This window comes from Podarcis muralis, chromosome 10 (assembly GCF_964188315.1).
Source record: "Podarcis muralis chromosome 10, rPodMur119.hap1.1, whole genome shotgun sequence".
Lineage (NCBI taxonomy): Eukaryota > Metazoa > Chordata > Lepidosauria > Squamata > Lacertidae > Podarcis > Podarcis muralis.
Genome location: NC_135664.1, coordinates 52,750,507 through 52,771,038, shown reverse-complemented (window position 1 = coordinate 52,771,038; position 20,532 = coordinate 52,750,507). Strand labels below are relative to the sequence as shown.

General features: G+C 42.1%; 2 protein-coding genes across 5 annotated transcripts in view; one reads left to right on the top strand and one right to left on the bottom strand.

Annotated features, from left to right (window-relative positions):
• Positions 1-3,360, top strand: part of STAB2 (stabilin 2) — an 83,784-nt gene extending 80,424 nt beyond the window's left edge. For both annotated transcript variants that reach the window (XM_028747754.2, XM_028747753.2), the window contains exons 67-69: positions 648-770; positions 1,190-1,306; positions 1,973-3,360. In XM_028747754.2, coding sequence (XP_028603587.2) covers positions 648-770; positions 1,190-1,306; positions 1,973-2,023 — 291 coding nt within the window. In that variant the 3' untranslated portion in view covers positions 2,024-3,360. The remainder of the gene's footprint in view (positions 1-647; positions 771-1,189; positions 1,307-1,972) is intronic.
• Positions 3,361-4,024: 664 nt separating this feature from the next.
• NT5DC3 (5'-nucleotidase domain containing 3) overlaps positions 4,025-20,532 on the bottom strand; it is a 47,812-nt gene continuing 31,304 nt past the window's right edge. For 2 of the 3 annotated variants that reach the window (XM_028747758.2, XM_028747756.2), the window contains exons 7-14: positions 19,794-19,854; positions 17,538-17,640; positions 17,326-17,427; positions 14,727-14,808; positions 13,965-14,051; positions 11,012-11,152; positions 10,272-10,336; positions 4,025-7,040 (exon numbers count right to left, since the gene is read on the bottom strand). In XM_028747758.2, the coding sequence (XP_028603591.2) occupies positions 6,779-7,040; positions 10,272-10,336; positions 11,012-11,152; positions 13,965-14,051; positions 14,727-14,808; positions 17,326-17,427; positions 17,538-17,640; positions 19,794-19,854 (903 nt within the window). In that variant the 3' untranslated portion in view covers positions 4,025-6,778. The remainder of the gene's footprint in view (positions 7,041-10,271; positions 10,337-11,011; positions 11,153-13,964; positions 14,052-14,726; positions 14,809-17,325; positions 17,428-17,537; positions 17,641-19,793; positions 19,855-20,532) is intronic. The other variant, XM_028747757.2, reaches the window with a different exon arrangement.

The window sequence follows — 20,532 nt, the reverse complement described above, 5'->3', positions numbered from 1 at the left end:
GAGCCTGCTACAAAAGTGCACTCACTTTATTTGGTGCACATAATGGTTTCTCTCCCAGATGTATCTCAGGGAAAAGTTGCACCCTGCAACTCGCCTGGGTAATTTGCAGCAGAATATGGATTTCCACTGCACTCTGGCTGGCCGTTGTATCATTCACAGAGCGATTCCTCATCCTTTGTGAAGCAGGACAGCTTACTATGGTCTTGACCCCTTCATGCATTCGTTAGACTTAAGCATGTTGGCTGTACCCACTGATAATGCAGCCCCCCAAAGTACCTGCCCATTGCCTCATGTGGCCTTGGGGGAGGAAGGAAGGTTGCCCACCTCAAAAGGCATAAACACACCAATTGAGGATGCTATTGATTGAATCTGACAAGGTGGGCTCTAGTTTATAAAAAAACGTTTGCCACAATACATTTGGGGAACTCTGAAGTACCGCAATACATGCTGTTGTGTTCTTTACAACTAGCAGGATTATCCATATTCCAATACTTTAGACGTAACAAGATTACTTAAACAACATGTAGCATCCAGTAACAGGGAGCTTCACCTTAGTCCCAGAAGCAGCTTCTTATCAGGCTTCCAAGGGGAGGGTAGCGGAAACTCCCTTCCTAAAGCATTGGTTTTCCTTTGCTGTCTTCACTTAGGCCTCTCTACATCCTGGAATTGGAATATTCTTTGCAGTCCTCCTGGTCATAGGAATCATTGCTCTAATCGGATATTCATACTTCAGATTTAAGCAGGGAACCGTTCGTTTCCCATATTTCAAGGTAAGAAACCAATGCAAATGTAAGTTGACCTTCATAGCTACTGCCTTTTCCTGAATTTTGGCACAAGTTTTTAATTAGTGGCAATTGAAAATGTAGAAATTGTCCCCTGCCCAAACACAGTTGCTGTAAATGCTGCACCTTTGATCATGAAAGAGAATCATGACTACTTTGCTTCCCTTTAATGTAACTATTTTCAGAAAGGGAAGACACAAAAGCAGAATTCTCCCAGTATTTCCCATTATGAACAGGATTTGGGCATCTTCATTTTGTTACCACCTTGGCCTGGTTCAGACATTATAGGCAAGCCATTGTTATGAACATTATGAACGTTTGCTAGAAGCACTTGTAAAAATATCCTATGACTTCTGAATTCCTCAGTTTATCTGTGAAACATAAACTTGTTCACTTATTTAAAATAGCAAAAGGATGATATTGATGTGACCACACTGGACAGAGCACCGTCTTCAAACATCTCAAACCCTAACTATGAAAGCTCCACAACTTCAGCACCAGACTCTTCTTATGATCCATTTTCTGTAAGTTTTCATTTTGATTTTGATAAGATATCAGCAGAACTATGCACTTGAGCTTCTTCTGAAAAAGTGAGAGCATGTAATACGTTGCAGCACCAGTTTTGATGACAACGGGTGCTGTGTCAATTTACCATGATTTATTTTTAATGTCTCTTGCTATATCAGTGTCTCTGTATGCATGCTTGCAAGTCTTAGCTGAACAAAGGGCTTGCTCAGACAAGGGAGTATGTGAAGCAGGGATTTCACTTCTCTCTGGGAAATACCAGACAGAGACTTCCCCAATGCGATACCCTCCAGGAGCAGGGCTTTTTTTCAGCTGGAATTGAATTTTGCATAAATGAGATACTACTGTACAGCCAGTCCCCACTCACTGGATAACCAAACACTATCTCTCTGCCTAATCCTACCTCACAAGATTGTTGTGAGCTGGAAAGCAATGTATGCCACCCCAAGATCTTTGGAGAAATCACGAGGTGAAAATGACATTCATAAACAAATGCTTTGTTGTACTGATTTTACAGGATGTCAGAAGCAAAATTTATGCCAAAAATGAATACTGTTATTGTAACCCATTCTTCTTTTTTTGTATTTTATGTAGCAAATTGCTTTGTAAATTAATATTAAATTCATATATAACTATAGCATATAAATTGTAGGTTGTTTTTTCAGGTTTCTGATGAACAACAACTGGTGAGCAGTGGTCCCCAGGATGAGATCTGATGCCTGAATGTGGAGATAAAATAAGCAGCTTTTCAGCTAAAGCAATGTGAAGATATAAGGAAATGCCAAGAATTGTCTGGCTTTAGGGAGGGATGTTTGAAGACTATGGTAAATTCTCAGCAAAGTTGCTGAAGGCAATTCGGTTTCTTTCAACACTGTTTTACTATTATATTGTACAGTTCCTGCTTTCCTGACATCCAGTTGTTCTTCAGGGTTTTCTACTGTTCTGCTTTTAACTCATAATTTTCATGGGGAAAGGAAGGAGTGCTCCTTATCATATGCTGCAGATATAGTTAGCTATACATTTCAAAAACAAAATAATGCATAATCGTGAACATGGGATTGCTGACTTTGCTTGACTGAAATTTGCTCTTGTAGGGGTCCCTTCATAAGAATTTTCTGCTTTTAAAAAAGTTTATTCAGATACATTTCATTACAAAAAGTGGCTTCTAATTTCAGCACCATTCTGTCCAGGCAAAGAGTTACTGAGGGCTTATGTTCCTTTTATTTAACTTTTTTTTTCCAGGTTCTGGTGATTTTATTACTTCCTGATGGATCAGTGAATTATTAGTCTGATTGCCCCACTGTCAGTTTCCATGGAAGCGGGCTTTAATTAATCTTCCTTCTTCCAAGAAGCACTATTTTGTTATAAAAGTAAAAACTTTGTTAAAAAAGTAAAAAGTAAATAGAGAATTCAAGAAAATTGGCAATTAAGACCTCTACACTACAGAAACAGACATTGGGGTAACAGAGATAGGACACTGGTGCCTTCTCCCTTTGCAACCCATGCTCAGGAGGCAGCAATACAGGCTAAATCTAGGAGTAAACTTTTAATTAAGATTGTTAAGAGATTTTCCCTACGGTTAAAGCAATTGCTGGATAATGTAGAGCGACACCAAGTGCAGAACCTCTTTAACTGTAGAGAAGTGACACAAGGGTAGAAGTAACCCACTAAGTATCCTAATACGTTCAGAAGCAAATGAAAGGATTGACTAAATCCAGCCCTTACGTGTGGCTGTTAAGAGAGAGTGGGACATTTATATGAACTGAGAATTGATTCTCTCTTGAAGTCACAAATGACTGAGGAAGGCTACTGAAAATGTGAACGCTAGCATTCTATTTGCAAGACTGCACAGTAAACCCAAAGCTTAACAAGAGCAATGCTACTTCCTCTTTTGTTCAGATCCCACCCAATTATGAAGCTTACTGAATGGCATTGTGACTTTGCTAGCTCTTAAGAGCTGTTGGGAAGCTTAAAAAGAGGAATGAAGAACCTTGTACTCATTGAAAGAAGTGTAGGATATATAATTGCAATAAATAAATTGTAAAATACTGTACGTTGTATCTGCTATTAAGTGACTAATGGCTCTGATTTCGGAGAAGAATTCCGGCGAAACTTTTTGCTACTGGGAAGCAGTGCTATAAAAAGAAGAATACAGGTGTCTTCCCCACTTACATGCTTTTGACTCATGTGCGGCACCAGGAAATAATTCGAACTAAACTTCAAAAAAGGGCAAAAACCGCCTGAAAAACAGTGGGTAAATGGCTAGTGGTCTACCTCTGAATTACAGCCACTTCAGGGTATGGGTCTACCCCCTCCCTGTTTCCACATCATCCTCCAGTGATGAAGAAAACAGAGCCACCGTTGCCACCATTCATGCCAGTCTGGTAAGTACTGCTGGTCTTTTTCAAGGGTTTCCAGAAGGTGTTTACAGGCTTTTTAGATGGTGCTCCTCACTATATGTGATTTCATGTATACATGTGGTACCCGGGAACAGAACCTCCATATAAGTGGGGAGACACCTGTACTGAACAGGGTGAGTAAGGATCTTAAGCAGGTTCCCTGTGGATGTAATTATCACATCTTGTAGACTTCTAGTCTAAAATTCAGAGGGTCGTGTGTAATTGCCACCATCTCTCTTCAAAGACAGTTTCATGCTGCTGGAGGCTTTTCTATTTCAGATAGATTTTTAAAACCAACAATTACGACTTCCAGACTAATTTATAATCTTAATGAATGTGACAAGACATTTATTGCATGATGTTGTACCAGAGACATTTTGGGATACAAAAAAGAACAATTATCTGGCAATTTCTATTTTTGGGGAAGTCAGTTTGTCAAGAAGTAAACTACTGACCTCCTTTTTGGTATTCAGATACTGACAAAATTCCACATGGCTACAATATCAGAAGTTGTGGGTGCTACAATAAGTGATTACAGTGCTTTTAAATAACATCAGTAACATAAATGAGCAAATGTTAGTTTGCAGCTGGTTAGGCCCCAATCACTTCACATGCAAGATCATTTTACAATATACGACATTATGTAGCAGCAAATCAGCACCAGTTAATATACTTTGTATACAAAGAAATAAAAGTAATCTGCAATAGAAGTAGTTTTCTACAAAGCGATTTTGTACAAAAATTCTGTGTGGAGAAGGAGTGCACAACACTGGATAGTGTTCTCATAAACCCTTAAAACACTTTATGCCATAATTTTCTAGAATACAAACTAATTCCATTCTTTAACATCTTATACAAATACAGTCTTTTAAAGGGGCTTTGGAAGCCTAGAATATTAGATGCATATCAAGTAACACCAAGTCTTGGTTATGCTTTAACAATCAAGTCCAATCCCTTGGATTTTCCGTTTAAAGGGCTTTTCCCTCTTTTTTAAAAGCAATAAAACAGAGGTGACTGTTCTGATAAAGCTTTACCAATGACTCAGCAGAGTTTCATCCACTCTAGCACAGAGCATTAAGGTGGTCAGTGGCAGTTATGCATACCAAGTATAACATTTATAGGCAGAAAAACATCCCCGCCAGCGTCAGCAAAAGACAAGCTCAAGCCCCTCTGCATAAGATGGCAATTAGGCAATATGGCCAGCACATCATAAGAACACAGGAAACTGCCTCATACCAAGTCTGATCAGTGGTGTTGACAGTGGCTAGCAGTGGCTCTCCATTGTCCCAGGTAGGACCTTTCTTGAACCCCTAACTGGGATTGGCAGGGTTTGAACCTGGGGGTTGTATGCCTGCATGCAAAGTAGATGCTCCACCACTAAGCCACAGCCTCTCCACTCCTCAGAAAACTAAGCAAGTCTGTGTTGATGCAAAAACAATTATAAAAAGTAGAGGAAATACTTAATGCTAGAAAGGGAGCTCCTTGGAGCTTTAGGGGATCACTGCGAAGAGACACCAAAAACAAAGCTTGATATCTGAACACGTCTATAGGATCGTCCATGTGAACATAGCTCTCACACAAAATGGGCTTCATTTGCCCTTCAAGATACCAGCACATCATCCAATCCAATTGGTTAAATTCGCATTGCCCTGCATTCACATGATCCGGCCATTCAGGGATCATGTCAATGCAACTGAAAACGGGGGGAAATGGTGCCAAAGCAATAAAGGGAGGAGAAGAGATCCACACCCCACCCCAAAGCCATAGCTTTCAAGGCAAAGAGGGAAATTAAAAACTTCAGCTCGGCATTGCTTAGAAGTCTATTTCAATGAACTGAAATCCCGGACCATATTGAGTCATGCAAGCAGGCAGTTCTTAAGCAACACAGAGAATTAGAACAATGCAATTAAAAGCCTCTCACGTACATATAAAATGTATACAAACTAGTAACATACACACTTTACCTGACCAGCATTGGGGGGACCAAATTATTTCCTAAAAATAAAGAGAACAATTCTTTCTATATTTTGAAGAACTTCAGCAAACAAAATACATGACTTCTAAAAATAAAAAAGGGAAATTGTTTCAAGGCACCCTTCCACAACCTGGAGCTCTAGAATCCAGATGGTGATGGACCTCAAACTCCTATCATCCTTGACTACCAGCTCTGCTAATGGGAGTTGGGAGTTAAACAATGTCTGGATGGCACCAGGTTGGGGAAGGCTGTTTTAAGCTGCCAGCATGGCCAATGGTCAAGGATGATGGGAGCTGCATTCCAACGATAGCAATTTGGAAGTTGTACATTTGGACTCCAATCTAGCTTGCACACAACTGGTTACATAGCAACTACTGGCTCCAGGTAGAGAGGGTTTGTCCTCCATCTGAATCAACCCAGCCAAGTCCAGTAGGACTCAGATGAGCATTTAGATGCACATCTGCATAGAGACACCTAATTCTGCATGCAGATGATCTCTGCAAACACATTCTGAAAGTTGTAAATTAAATTTAGGTTTGTAAGTATGGCACGCGTTTAAATTTTTCCCCTGCTTGGAAGCAGCGGTAGGGAGAACACAAGATTTCTTACCCCCTTATAGCTTCAAAACCTATTGAAATTTTATATTTCTTTCTCCAACTAGAAGAAAACTAGCTACAATTTAAGATAAAACCAGATTCAAAACACATCCAGAATCCAAAGTGATGCTCATCTAGTAAAAGTACACCAGAGTAATATATCAGGCTGCATGTCATACAACTAGAAATATCTTAAATTGTTGTTTTATGTGCAAATAATTCTTTTTCAGCAAATATTCAGCTGGGGGACGGGATCTATTTTCTATTAGTGCAACACGACCTATCAGCTCTCACTAAAGTCAAGAAAAGAGACCTAAATAGAAATATTTGCTCTATAATCATATACCCTAATAGTTACTACAGCTATTATAGAAGAGATAATTGCTTTTAAAGATACATTCATGTTACGATAAATACACTTTGCTCTACTGAGACAGTGGAAGAGGGGAGGAAGGTGGTAAAGGTTTGTCATTATAAAAACCAAGGGAGAGAAAAGACAACTTATTTGATTTGAATCATCTCTTGCAGAAATGGTATTCTGAATGTACCAGTGCACAGTTGGTCTGACCATGTCGGGAGTTCATGCTGCAAAGGAGTCCTCCTTGGATAAAATGTGTAGTCGTGGTCATAGTTCAAAAGGCAACTCAAGGATGCCATGTAAATATCAGCAAAGCGAGACAAGCGTCTTAAAAAATAGGTTGGGTTCTGGTCAGTTCTGAATAAGCTTCCAAACTGAGAATTGAAGAAGTTCCTGGTTGTTTCTCTGGGAGGGGTAAGAAAGATACGCATTCTTAGAATTGTCAACCCCTTAAGGGAAACCAAGCTTTCCAAAGTGCTTAACAAAGATTCTTTCTTTCCCCAGTTAAAACCAGTTTGTTTATTTATTTATTTAAACAATAATAACAACAATAATAAAATAATAATAATAATAATAATTTATTATTTATACCCCGCCCATCTGGCTGGGCCTCCCCAGCCACTCTGGGCGGCTTCCATAAAAACCAAAAATACAGTAAAATATCACACGTTAAAAACTTCCCTGAACAAGGCTGCCTTAAGATGTCTTCTGAATGTCAGGTAGTTGTTTATCGCTTTGACATCTGCTGGAAGGGCATTCCACAGGGCGGGCGCCACTACCGAGAAGGCCCTCTGCCTGGTTCCCTGTAGCTTTGCTTCTCGCAATGAGGGAACCGCCAGAAGGCCCTCGGCGCTGGACCTCAGCGTCCGGGCAGAATGATGGGGGTGGAGACGCTCCTTCAGGTATACTGGACCGAGGCCGCTTAGGGCTTTAAAGGTCAGCACCAACACTTTGAATTGTGCTCGGAAACGTACTGGGAGCCAATGTAGGTCTTTCAAGACCGGTGTTATGTGGTGTCCACGGCCGCTCTCAGTCACCAGTCTAGCTGCCGCATTCTGGATTAGTTGTAGTTTCCGAGTCACCTTCAAAGGTAGCCCCACGTAGAGTGCATTGCAGTAGTCCAAGCGGGAGATAACCAGAGCATGCACCACTCTGGCGAGAAAGTCCGCAGGCAGATAGGGTCTCAGCCTACGTACCAGATGGAGCTGGTAAACAGCTGCCCTGGACACAGATTTGACCTGTGCCTGGTACCTTGCTATTTTGTTAACTGAAAGTCACCTTCAGAAAGCATCAGTTTCATCTTGCTTCACAGATATCAAAGAATCACAGAGTTGGAAGGGATCCTGGGGGTCATCTAGTCCAACCCCTGCAATGCAGGAGGAATATGCACCTGCCCCATATGGGGGTCGAACCTGCAACCTTGGCATTATCAGCACCAGGCTCTAACCAACTGAGCTGACTTCTAAGACAGAACATCCAGGGGAGGAAACTTCGTCAATTCTTTCCCCTCTGCTTTTTGCAATGTCTTTAGAATGTGCTCCTGACAAAGATTGCATTTATTTGTTAGTTTAACTTATGTACAGTGGTACCTCGGGTTACAAATGCTTCAGGTTACAAACTCCGCTAACCCGGAAGTAGTACCTCAGAACTTTGCCCCAGGATGAAAATGGAAATTGCATGGCGGCAGCAGTGGGAGGCCCCATAAGTGAAAGCACGCCTCTGGTTAAGAACTGTTTCGGGTTAAGAAGGGACCTCCAGAACGAATTAAGTTTGTAACCCGAGGTACCACTGTACTGCCCATTCAGTACAGCTCTCAAGATGGTTTGCAAACCCATTTCCAATAATAAAAGAACATTCAAACTATTAAGCCAACTATAAATAATGCAAACAGCTAAAAAAAAAACTAAACTAAACCAACCAAGGCATAGCTAGTAAAACTATCTGAAACCAATAGGGAGATAATTTGGTGCAAGTATCTAAAAGCACCCATCGTAATGAAAAGGAAAGTAAAATAGGAGGTGGGAAGATCAGGGAACAAATGGCTAAATGTCATATATAGTTTGGCCCCTGGAATCACAGTCACAGGGATAAGAATAAACATCAACAGCTTAAGTTCATTGATTCACAGCAAGACCTCGAAGACAAATGCAGTGTCCTGATATTGTACCTCTGACCCACATACTTCTCTTGTAACCCATATTAATTTGGTCATTCCTCCTGCTTATCCCTGTTGACAGTGTCAGTCAATGCTGGGGTTTAAGTTGGTGCCAGTTTTAAGTACTGCCAGATTTTTAAAAATATTTTTTAAAGGTCTTAGGTTTCAAGGTCCGTGTTCTGAGAAATAATTATTTCCATTATGCTTAAAGTTCTGATGGCCTAAGATGACAAATAATCCTTTCCTATAAAGAACATCTGAGGCAAAAGTTTAGATCAGTTTTTCACCTCAGGTGGTTGGAGGAGAAAAGGGAAGTATTTGGTGGAAATGTTTTGTGAAAAGACAACAAAGAACTCAAAGTGTGTGCTACAGTATTGCATCAGGGCACCTGTGACTTCCCAGAGCAAGCATGTGATTGTTGTGGGGAGGAGAGAAGCAGTAATAGGTGCATTTTCTAGTTTTGTGTTATGTCACACCCCATGGCAGCCATTTTGTGACTGGTACCTATAGCACTCTCAAAATTCAGTATGTGCCCACTGGTTCAAAATGGCTACCAACCACATCCTGCAGGGTTGTATTTAGACATATTCAGCTACCGTATTTTTCGCCCCATAGGACGCACCGGCCCATAAGGTGCATCTAGTTTTTTGGGGGGGAAATAAAGGGGGGGGGAATTATTTTTCCCCAGGCGCGGGGCTGGGGGGGGGGGGAAGTCCGAGCTTCCCCGGACCCCAGCCCCCAGAACAGGCAGCTCTCCGCAAACCGTGGGAGCCCAGCGCCGGGCTCCCACGGCTTGCGGACAGCTGCGTGAAGCTTGAAGCCTGGGCGCGCTGAGCTCAACGCGCCCAGGCTTCGGCATGCAGGCAACTCTCCACAAACTGTGGGAGCCCAGTGCCGGGCTCCCACCGCTTGCGGAGAGCTGCGCGAAGCCTGGAGAGTCCGAGAGCGATGGCAAAGTTGTGCGCAGCTTCGCCATCACTCTCGGAGCTTGCGGGGTGGGGGCAGGGGAAGCCCGAGCTTCCCCCGACTCCAGCCCCCAGAACGGGTCCAAGAGCACTCCTGGAGCTTGCCGGGCTGGGGGGATAGCTTCCTGAAGCCTGCATTTGCCCCATAGGACGCACACACATTTCCCCTTCATTTTTGGAGGGGGGAAAGTGCGTCCTATAGGGCGAAAAATACGGTAATTAGAGGATTAAAGCCATCCATGAGTCCCATCTCCCCATGTTACCTATTGCTTCATTACCTTGATCACAAAATGAGGCTCCTGATTATATTTTGCAAGACAGTACACAAATGGAAACCCTGTTTCCCCAACAGCCAGATTTGGTATCCAATGGTGTTGAATACTCTGCTGTATCTACTACTATTAAGAAAGGTAATGGGAAAACACAGCAAACTGGGCACTGTCGTACATTGCTAAAAGCTTGTATCTGGATTTGCATTTTCAAGTCTTGAAACACATTACCATTGTTAATGCTTACCTCATTTCCTTTCTTTCCTTTTTCCACTCGTGTAAAATCAGCTGAGAGTCTGGATCCCTGTGAACCTGAAATGATAACAGGCAACCTTGTATGTTCTTAACACAGACTCATTAACAGGAAAAGGACATGAGTATATTGTAGTGTAATCATGTCTGCACACCATTAAGAAATTTGACACAGAGGGAGAAACATGAACAAGATAAGAGCTGTGGCTTTTTAACTTGTCAGCACAAAGCTAATGTACTGTGAAGGAGCAGGGGATTGTATCTGCCAGTGGAACAGGGAGGAAAGCTGTTTTCAACCACCACCCACTAACCTGACAGCACCCCATGCCTCCCCTAAACCAGCTCTGCAAGGTCTCCCAACCCTGGGAGTGGGAGGAAATTGCCAAAAATTGTTTCCCTCATCCGACTGTTGAAAGCCTTGCTGTCAGCTGTGTGACACCAATTGATGAAACCCATTACTTAATGCTTTTAACAAAGCCACAGAATTTTTACAGGGTTGTAGGGGAAGAATACAATTGCTTTGAGTGCAAGAATATTTGTATGAAGACGTCCGTGAGTCTATAAGAGACAGCAGGAGAAACAGACTTAAAACACAAAAACAGCTTTTCATCAGAAATTTTATTTAAGTTCTGATGACACATATTTCTGCCCATTTTTAAATTACACTGGCAACACCGGAAACCCTAGAGGAATTTGTAGAAAGGGCTGGAGGCAGCTAGAATGAGCACAACAAACCTGCATGTGTTCCAGTAATCCAGTGAGAGTCTGAAGCCAGGTCATGGTCTGAATGTATTGCTCTGTGTTCATGATCTTAATCTCCGTCCGTAACTCCGGAATAATTGCACCTGTTCGCCAGCCGTGCTTTAAGGTCAAATCCTATTTTGCCAGCCAGGATTACAAGACACAAAAGTGTTAGTGTTAAAACGATTCAATGTGTACTTTCTACTCTTTCACCCTAAAGGCCATTTGTAAGATAATTCTTGCTTATACATAAGCAGCAATTACAAGCTAAGTGGATCAGCTGGGCCACTGTACAAATAATTAAGAGGAACAAACTAAGAGGGAATCCATCTGATACCAGGTAGCCAGGCTGGAGAGCCCATGGGGTAAACAACACACAGCTGACCAGGAAGAACATTTGTGTCAGGAGAACAGGGAGGCAAACCAATTAGGGGGGGAAGTATTGTAACATGTGGAAATGGTAAAATATTAACAGAACCTGCATTAAGCTGCTTAAACAGGATAGGAAAACTTCTCCTCCTGTTGTAGTAAGGAGCCTGGGCCCAAAAGAAGAAAAAAGACCGGCTGCAGTCCTCTGCAAACTTGGAAGTAATCCCCAAAGAGCAAGTATGCAAAGGATCTAGCTCAGTATTGCCAACAATGACTGGAAGTGGTTCTCCAGGGTTATTCTCAGCTCTAATGTTGATGTTTTATCCTATTATGCACAACACACCCTGGAATCTGCTAGTGCTGCATGGCAGGATAAAAGTGAAATGAGCAGCACTCAGTCATTGCATTTTTACACAGATGATATCCAAGGGACCGTACAGACTCTTTCACTGTCACTGCAGGAGAATAAGCCTGTCTTAAAAAATAAACCCAGCAAAAGACTGGCATTTTTACACTTCACTATTACAAAAGAATCTCTAACAAAAAATAGAGCTTGCTTTATTTTAAAGTTATTCTGAAATACATTTAATTCTCCCAACCCTCTGTATACAGAGTCAATTTTGGGTTAGCCCTGATGTGATGAGCATCCTTCCTAAACAGGAAAAGGGAGGCTTCAGTAATTAAAAACTCAGTGCTAAAACAGTACTTGCAACAGCAAGTCCCTTACTAGCTTCTGTGCAGCTTCTTCCATCATTAGAAGTACTCAGATCACTGGGCTCCGCTTCTTCTATCAATGGATGTAAAAGCTTCAAGGCGTAGTTTAGCTGTAGCCTGATGAAACACATTGCATGGGCCCACCAGACAAGTCATTGGTCACATTCCTGGGAACTGCTGGGGCTGGCAGGGAGATTTCCTATGCCATCAGGCCCTTCTGGGCATTGGAGCAGATTTCATATCTTACAGCTACTAAGAAAAGTGGTTTTTCTTTCCCCTTCTGCACCTTCCATGTGATTGGCAGGTGGAAGGATAACTTAACTGCTGGATGTCAGCCCAACGACTGTGATGTAGTAGTCACAAGGTGTTTCAATTAATCCCTGTTTTAGCACAAATCATGAGAGGTCTCTTTGCAACAGGCACTGCCCTCCATCCATGTGTCAATAACAGGCACACTCAAGGACTTTACCAATTGCAGCTGCAAAGCTACCACTCTGTATATCACCTTGACTACTAGTGGATAAGTGAGTTAAAATGAACACACATAAAAATATCAAACAGTCTGGTGCTGAGGTTCTTATAGAGGCCTACCACACATGGTCAGCTGCTAAAACGTGGAGTTCTCAAAGCTGGGAACATCCCCAAACCTAAATCCAATTTCTATTGCACAAACTGCTTTGTAATTCCTAACTCATCATCTTATTTATTGCTATTTTTGGCCTGAGCATTAGTCTGCAAAGCTGTCCTTATCTCTTCCTCGGCCTCATTATTGAGACACATTAAGTAATATTTTAGCCAGCTTACATTTATAGACATGGAAAAGATGTTGTCCTGTTAAGTTTTGAAGTTAGAGAGAGAGAGAGACACAGAGCACATACAAGAGTCCACTGCAAAGTGTAAGAGATCTGAAGTACTCAAAAGGCGAAGTACAATTCTCCACTTAAATATAACAGTAACTCATTTGAACTGCAATTATTCCTGTTTTAGGCCACTGTGCAGAGCCAAACGGTATGAATGTCCCAGAAGACCTGTAAACGCCATCTTGGTAGTCATGATAACCCCAGGACTAATTGGTATTTACTGTGAGAATGAACTCATATGTGCTTATCTGCTTGCACTGAAGCTTGGAAGCCTTAGCTTTTTTTTGTTTAGCTAGTTGGGAAAGGAGAGGCTTCTCATGCTGGCTGCCTGTCAGCTGCACCCTTATCCGAGCGATGGATGGGAGTGGGGAATGGACTTCTATCCCAGGGGTGGTTATAACTGGGTTATTGCTGCCAGCTTACGTAGCTTGCTTTTTGATGAAGTAACCCATAGACGATTAGCCCCTCGCAGACAAAGCTATTATGCTTGCCACTTCAGCATGTTTCCAGAGGTGTAACGGCAAGAATCCTGCATTGCACTGCTGTATCTAAGTCTCTTGATCTATCTCTATGATAAAGCACTAGAACTGATCACTCTGGAGTTTTATACATCTTCCTTTGGGATCCCTGCAACTGGGTCCTTCAGAACATCAGTCAGTCCTTCGCCCCAATCTGTGTTTGGACCCACAGGAAATGACAGCCATCCATATCTAGCCTTTACATACAGCCCAAAAACTTAGCCAAGTGCCCTGCAGCCTTGCGCCCAACCATTAAACAAAACTCAGAACTACGTGGAAGGTGCAATAAGAGGCTTATGTTTCCCCGAACAGAAACAAGTAATCCCATCAGGGCTTTACTCACTTTTATGGCAGAAACTTGGCACATTGGTCTATTGTTTTCATAAGTCACCCTGTTTTACAAAATTATTTTCACAGTACGCAGGTCGTTTCTGTAGACATGAGCAGCTTTTATCAAACAAACAAGTAGGGGAGCAAGTTACTTACTGCTAAATCGCTATAAATGTGATCGCCAAAATACAAGACTTTGGAGCCTCTCCAGCCAGTCAGCTTTAGAAACTCATATAAGTTGCCCTACGAGAAAAGGGAGGAAAAGACAAAATTATGAGTCATAAACAGAACCTGGCGACTGTCATGCTGGCAGCTTGCCCTCTCCGAGGAAGAGTAAAATCTTTGCTTTTCACATGAAAAGCAGATGATAATATTATCAAAAAGAGACACAAGTGGCCTGATACTGAGTTAGATGGAGCAATGGTCTGAATCTGTATTGTTTAAAATGACTGGAAGCAGTTCTCTCAGCCTTCCTTGGAAGATGCCAGGGATGGAACCCGGAATGTTCTATATGCAAAGCAAGCATCTTCCCACCAGGCTCTGGTCCTTTCCCTAGAATAAAATGCATTTTTGCTCTCACATAGCAGCCCCATGGCAAGCTAGGAGGTTTATGCTCACAACCGCTGCCTATGCTAAAGACTGTCTTGCTCACCTCTTTCTAAAGAAATTACCAAAATCTACAGGGGAAAAATGGCCGCCCACTAGGGAACTCCCTTGTGGGGTCAGTCCCCACAGGGCTGATGATCAGACGATACAGACAATGAGCGCGCGCGCACACACACACACACACACACACACACTTTTCAATGCTGCTAAGGTTGCTCTGGATTTTGTGTAGGTTCATCATGATTGTCAGAAAGGTCCAGTTTGATGTGAAAAGGTGAGGAGTATAAATATTTAAACCAACAAAAAACATACCTGTTTGTAAATCTGGCCTTTCTGCAGTTGATGGATTTTGTCCCAAAGCAAAACACCTCTCTCATTCACCTTGCGGAAAGGTCTGTTTAAAAAATGAGAGAGGGGGTACACAAAGATCAATGACCCAATCGTACTACTGCTGTCACCACTCAATGGAAACAGATACGGACCAGAATATAAGAAGAATAAATGACACTCTCCTGCAGAGTATCCTTGCCTGCCCCCCAAAATAAACAGCTTCAGAAGTGTAAGAATAGTCTTCATTCAGTAAATCCTGTTGAGGCACCACAGCTTATATGTGGATGATCCTGGAAGTCCCAGTTTTAAATATTGATCATCACTGAGGGAACTGGGTGACCAACCCTTTTGGTAAAAACCAGCAGATGCCCTGGTGAAGGACTTCAGAAAACCTAGTCCACTGAATACCTGGCTGCTCACCATAGAACTTTAAGTCACACAGTGTGACCATACTAAATTATAAAGCAGCCTAATTTGTAAAGAGGTCAGCTCTTAATCAGATGCCATCAGCTTTTATTACCTGAGTCTTTAAGATAAACTCTCAACCTTTTTTGGATATTAACCACCCATTACGTTCACCTGGCCTCCGGCATCAGCAGCGTTATGTTTGTTTGTTTTTAACTACTTCTTCTTCTTAAAGTAGACCAGAAGTCCAAAGCATGAGATTAATGCGCATTCTAGTGCAACTTTTTTCTTTTTCTTTTTTTTATAAGATATTTATTAAAATTTTGCAATATTAATACAAAAAAGAAAAATAAGAATAATTAAAAACACACAAAGTTTCCATTACTTATTTTCCATTAACTTATTTCCCTGACCTCCTCACACCTCCCTTTTTTGTATTCCAATTCAAATTATAAATTCAGCAAATCCTTATCGAAAAATTTTAACCTGTTTCTAAATCTTTTTTCTCCATATTCTCTTAAAACATTACAGCCAGAAACCACTTCATTTCTATCCGACATCATTCTAACATTCATTAATTTTATAATGTTTCTGTAGATAGTCCTTAAATTTCTTCCAATCTTCTTCCGCTGACTCTTCTCCCTGGTCTCGGATTCTGCCGGTCATTTCAGCCAGTCCCATATAGTCTATCATCTTCATCTGCCATTCTTCCAGAGTGGGTAAATCCTGTGTCTTCCAGTACTTTGCGATGAGTATTCTTGCTGCTGTTGTAGCATATCTAGTGCAACTTTTTTCAAATGGTGGGATAGTAACCAGCCATGGACCTCCATCCACTTTCAGGTGGGCCTCAGTGCCTTGGCCCACCCGGGGCCTTCTCACTTGCTTCCCCTGCCCCTTGGCCCTTCCATGGCCTTTTGGTTTGACCAATGTCATCAACCACTGCTCCTTGCAATGCATATTGTGTAGAAACATGCAGGAGATGGTTAGAGAGAAGCTCACAGGGTTGGAAGGCGAGGGAGGAGAAAGACAGGAAAACATGGTGGGTGGACATAGGGACTGGCTGAGTGTGAGAAAGAAAAAGGGGGGGGGGAGGAAAGGAGGCGGAAGTGGTGGTCTGAGGGAGAGGAAAAAGAGAAGTGCCCAGGACCACTTTTGCATCCTCTGCCGCCTTTGCTTCACACATGCATGTACACTCATATTCCCACTCTATCTGAATTCCTTTTTTTAAAAAAATGCTTTTTATTGGAGTTTCATTTAATACAAACAAACAAAATACAGTAAAGTTCACCAATCATTTACCCACATTCTTTCCCCACACTCTGCTGAGCATTGACTTCCTTCTCTCCCTTCAACAGGTTTTCTTATGTCAGTTACTTTTCCACAGTTTCTTATTGTATCCAATCCTATCTACATCGTAAGATTTATTTCAGTCCTGCCAGAGACTTCAAATTTCTACAGTTATTACAGTGGTATCTCTGGTTACGTACTTAATTCGTCCCAGAGGTCCGTTCTTAACCTGAAACTGTTCTTAACCTGAAGCACCTCTTTAGCTAATAGGGTCTCCTGCTGCTGCTGCCGCGCGATTTCTGTTCTTATCCTGAAGCAAAGTTCTTAACCCGAGGTATTATTTCTGGGTTAGCAGAGTCTGTAACCTGAAGGGTATGTAACCTGAAGCGTATGTGACCCGAGGTACCACTGTATTTTTGTACTCCATAAATTTACTCCAATCTTTTTGGAATTTTGCTTCCTCCTGATTTCGGATTCTTCAGGTCAGTTTTGCTAGTTCCACATAATCAACCATCTTTGTCTGCCACTCCTCTATTGTTGGTAATTCTGGTACTTTCCATTTTCTACCCGAATTCCTGTCAAGCCAGAAAGGCTCTCTTGGCTAATTCTACAGTGATGTCCACCTGCTTTGCCTCAGAACCACAAATCTGGCCTCCGGCAGCAGGAACTGAAGAGCCAGCTATGTGGCTGCAGGAGTGGAAGGGGAAAGAAAGGGCTCCCACCACTGAGGGGAAAGAGCCAGCAAAGGTATTAGAAAACCATGAGAAAGAGGTTAAAAGGTTAATGGTTTTAATCATCATCATCATCATAACTGAGGAACATGGGGGTGAGGGATTTGTTAAAGAAGTGAATGTAAAAGCAGAGGATGCTTTTACAGGAAGGCACTCACCTTCTCTTGTCATTGAAAAAGTTTGGCTTGTCAGCCTGGACAATGACAACATCGAAAAGCTCCCTCCAGTCTTTCCCAACGATGTACTTCATGCCTCTGTCCCTGAAAAGAGCAAACCAATTTTAACTGACAATTTTAAAAAAAGCAGCTACCGACACCCATTGTTTTAGATAAACACTTTTAGTTTTGTACGTATGAAGAAATCCACCTACACGAAACTGCTAGGGCTGTTTGTGATGAGGAACATCTTCTTGCCATGATCTGCCAGCTTTGCAAGCACTGCACGCGTTTGCTCAGCATAACAAATGTATTTCTCTACAGAGAGAAAGGGGGAGAAAGACACAAGTTACAAAACCCCAGATTATATTATGTATATATATCAAAGCTTGTGTAAATTCTAAGCCTACTCATGTTCCCTCCGTTACACTGTTTTTCGGTTGAGTACAAGCCGTCTGAGAAACGCAACGTAAAAAGATTTGCAATGTAAAGAGCAACAAGAGTCCACAGGGTAAATCGGGGATGTGGAACCTTTGGCCATACGCACATGCCCCATATGAACTCAGACATAAGGATAGAAGCCTTTCTTTGGAAGGTGCCCCCATTTCACACAGAATCATAGAATCATAGAGTTGGAAGAGATCACAAGGGCCATCGAGTCCAACCCCCTGCCAAGCAGGAAACACCATCAGAGCACTCCTGACATATGGTTGTCAAGCCTCTGCTTAAAGACCTCCAAAGAAGGAGACTCCACCACACTCCTTGGCAGCAAATTCCACTGTCGAACAGCTCTTACTGCAACATGATTTGTGTCTCTACTCCTGTGAATGTCCTGTTCTGTTCTACTCCTGTGAATGTCTACTCCTGTGAAGGTCCTGTTCTGTTAAAAAGAAGAAGCAAAGGTTCTTAAGAAGAGAAACTGCAGCTTGAGCTAATCATGTGGAATCCATGCCCTGTAATTTGAATGCACTTCCCACAATCCCAGAAGGGCCGGCAATAGTGTATATGCTGTGGGCCAACGGTTGCTGGAAAATGTTGTTGACATAAAAGAGTTTCTGGGGACCTGCCGAAAGTTCCAAGGATTTGACCTGGCATTAAAAAAAACTACTTCCAAGAAAAAGCCCTCACTCAAACCCTAAGCTCCTAAATTTGTGAAGATGTGTTATCCCTGGATACCAAAGGTTTATAGCTGGACTGGAAATCCAGACTCCCAAGCACCCTGGCATTTTGAAGCCTTTAAAAGGCGCATAACATTTCTCAATTGTCTAAACATTTTTAGGAACATCTCATGCACCAAGACTTTAAAACTCTAAAGCATCTAAAAGAATATTCCTCATTAAATAAATCTAGCTACCGTGCAAGCCTGATGAATTGTCCTGGTTTGTCACATTTGCATCTAGAGGGGTGGCAATTTGTTCCGGCTCCTGCCTACATCATGAGGAAAATACAGAGTCTTGCAGAAATCAAGTGCAACTCACGACTCTGGGTGCAAGAGGTCTTACGGCCAGAATGCTCTGGAGAAACAGCACAATCTAGCTTGCTTAGAACAGCAGTAGGCATAGAATCCCTACAAAATTCAAGGAGTCCAGACAACCAGTTTTACTGAACCCTGTTTCTCTTCTTAGATTTGGAGAGGGAAGAGGCAGAAAACGACAGAAGTAGCAAAAAGCTGGTGCAATGGGAAGTTGCATATCCTTATTCTATACTTCCAATTCAAAATCTCAGTGAAATATCCAAAGTGGCAACACCTGTACCTTAACCCCATTTTCTTGTCACTCAAGAACACTGTTCTCTGGTGGCTTACAGGATCTGTAAAATAAAAATAAAAAAAGACAACCACAGCCAGAGATTCACATCTCTTGCTGGGACACCTTTGAGAAAATATGCACAAGTCCTTCAGAAACTTGCACTTTTCCTTGTGAGGCAGGTGTAAATTACTAAAAGGCAAGCCCTGCAGCAAAAGTGTGAAAAGATGTTGTACAAGTGACTGAAATAACTTCTTTGAGGCTTTCTGGAACATCCAAACCAGCTCTTAGAAGCCACACACCATTACAATGCCCACATCCTTGTACCTACAGCCACCTTGCCTCACTGAAGATATGGTTCCCACAACACCTGTTGCAGTTCATGTCCAGATAAAGGTAGTTGCCATTACCCCTGACTAATAAAGGAATGAGCAATGTGTGTTTGGGAGGAGATGTCCCTACGTGATGGATGTGGAACCTGTAGCCCTCCAGATGTTGCTGGACCTCCCTGACCACACAATATATTGGCCAGAGCTGATGGAAATTGCATCCCAACAACACCTGGAAGGGACCATGGCTTTGCCACCGCTGCCCTACATTACTTCAACAATTCGCAAGTGTTTGCAAAAGCACAAAGAACACCATCTGTTAGAACGAAGAACTGTAAAACATTAACAGTAAGAGGAAAACAAGTTGTTCCTTCATAAAAGCTCTCTTAACACTTACCAATATCTGCTTCAATTGCACTGTACATTATTCCTTTGATGTGGACATCTCTGATCGAGTCCTGTCAAGGAAATTAATGTAAATGAACAGTGAGATCTTTCTCCAAATTTAAATTTATTCAACTGAAAATGGAATATTAGTGAGTGGGACGCCTTCCACCCCCAACTTAGAGCACAGTCTTTAATAAGTATTTTGGCTGACTGCTAGACTACCAAAAGCAGGTGTCAGGAAGTGCAAGATATCCAGACACTAGGAATGAGGGTAGCAGGAAAAAAAAGGACTAAGGAAATATTTGTTTATTGAATTTATATACCGCCCTATACCCTATATACCCCCCCCTATATCTGAGGATGGTTCACAGAATAAAATCAAAATATAAAACCACAAAATACATAATCAAAATAAAATCAATCCAGTAGCCCCCCCCCCAAAAGCCCCCACTTGATATAGGATCCCACTTGAAAATTTCCTCAAATAGTAAAGCTACATACAGTGGTGCCTCGGGTTACGTACTTAATTCATTCCTGAGGTCCGTTCTTAACCTGAAACTGTTCTTAACCTGAAGCACCACTTTAGCTAATGGGGCCTCCTGCTGCTGCCGCGCCACTGGAGCACGATTTCTGTTCTCATCCTGAAGCAAAGTTCTTAACCCGAGGTACTATTTCTGGGTTAGTGGAGTCTGTAACCTGAAGCGTATGTAACCTGAAGCGTATGTAACCCGAGGTACCACTGTACTTGT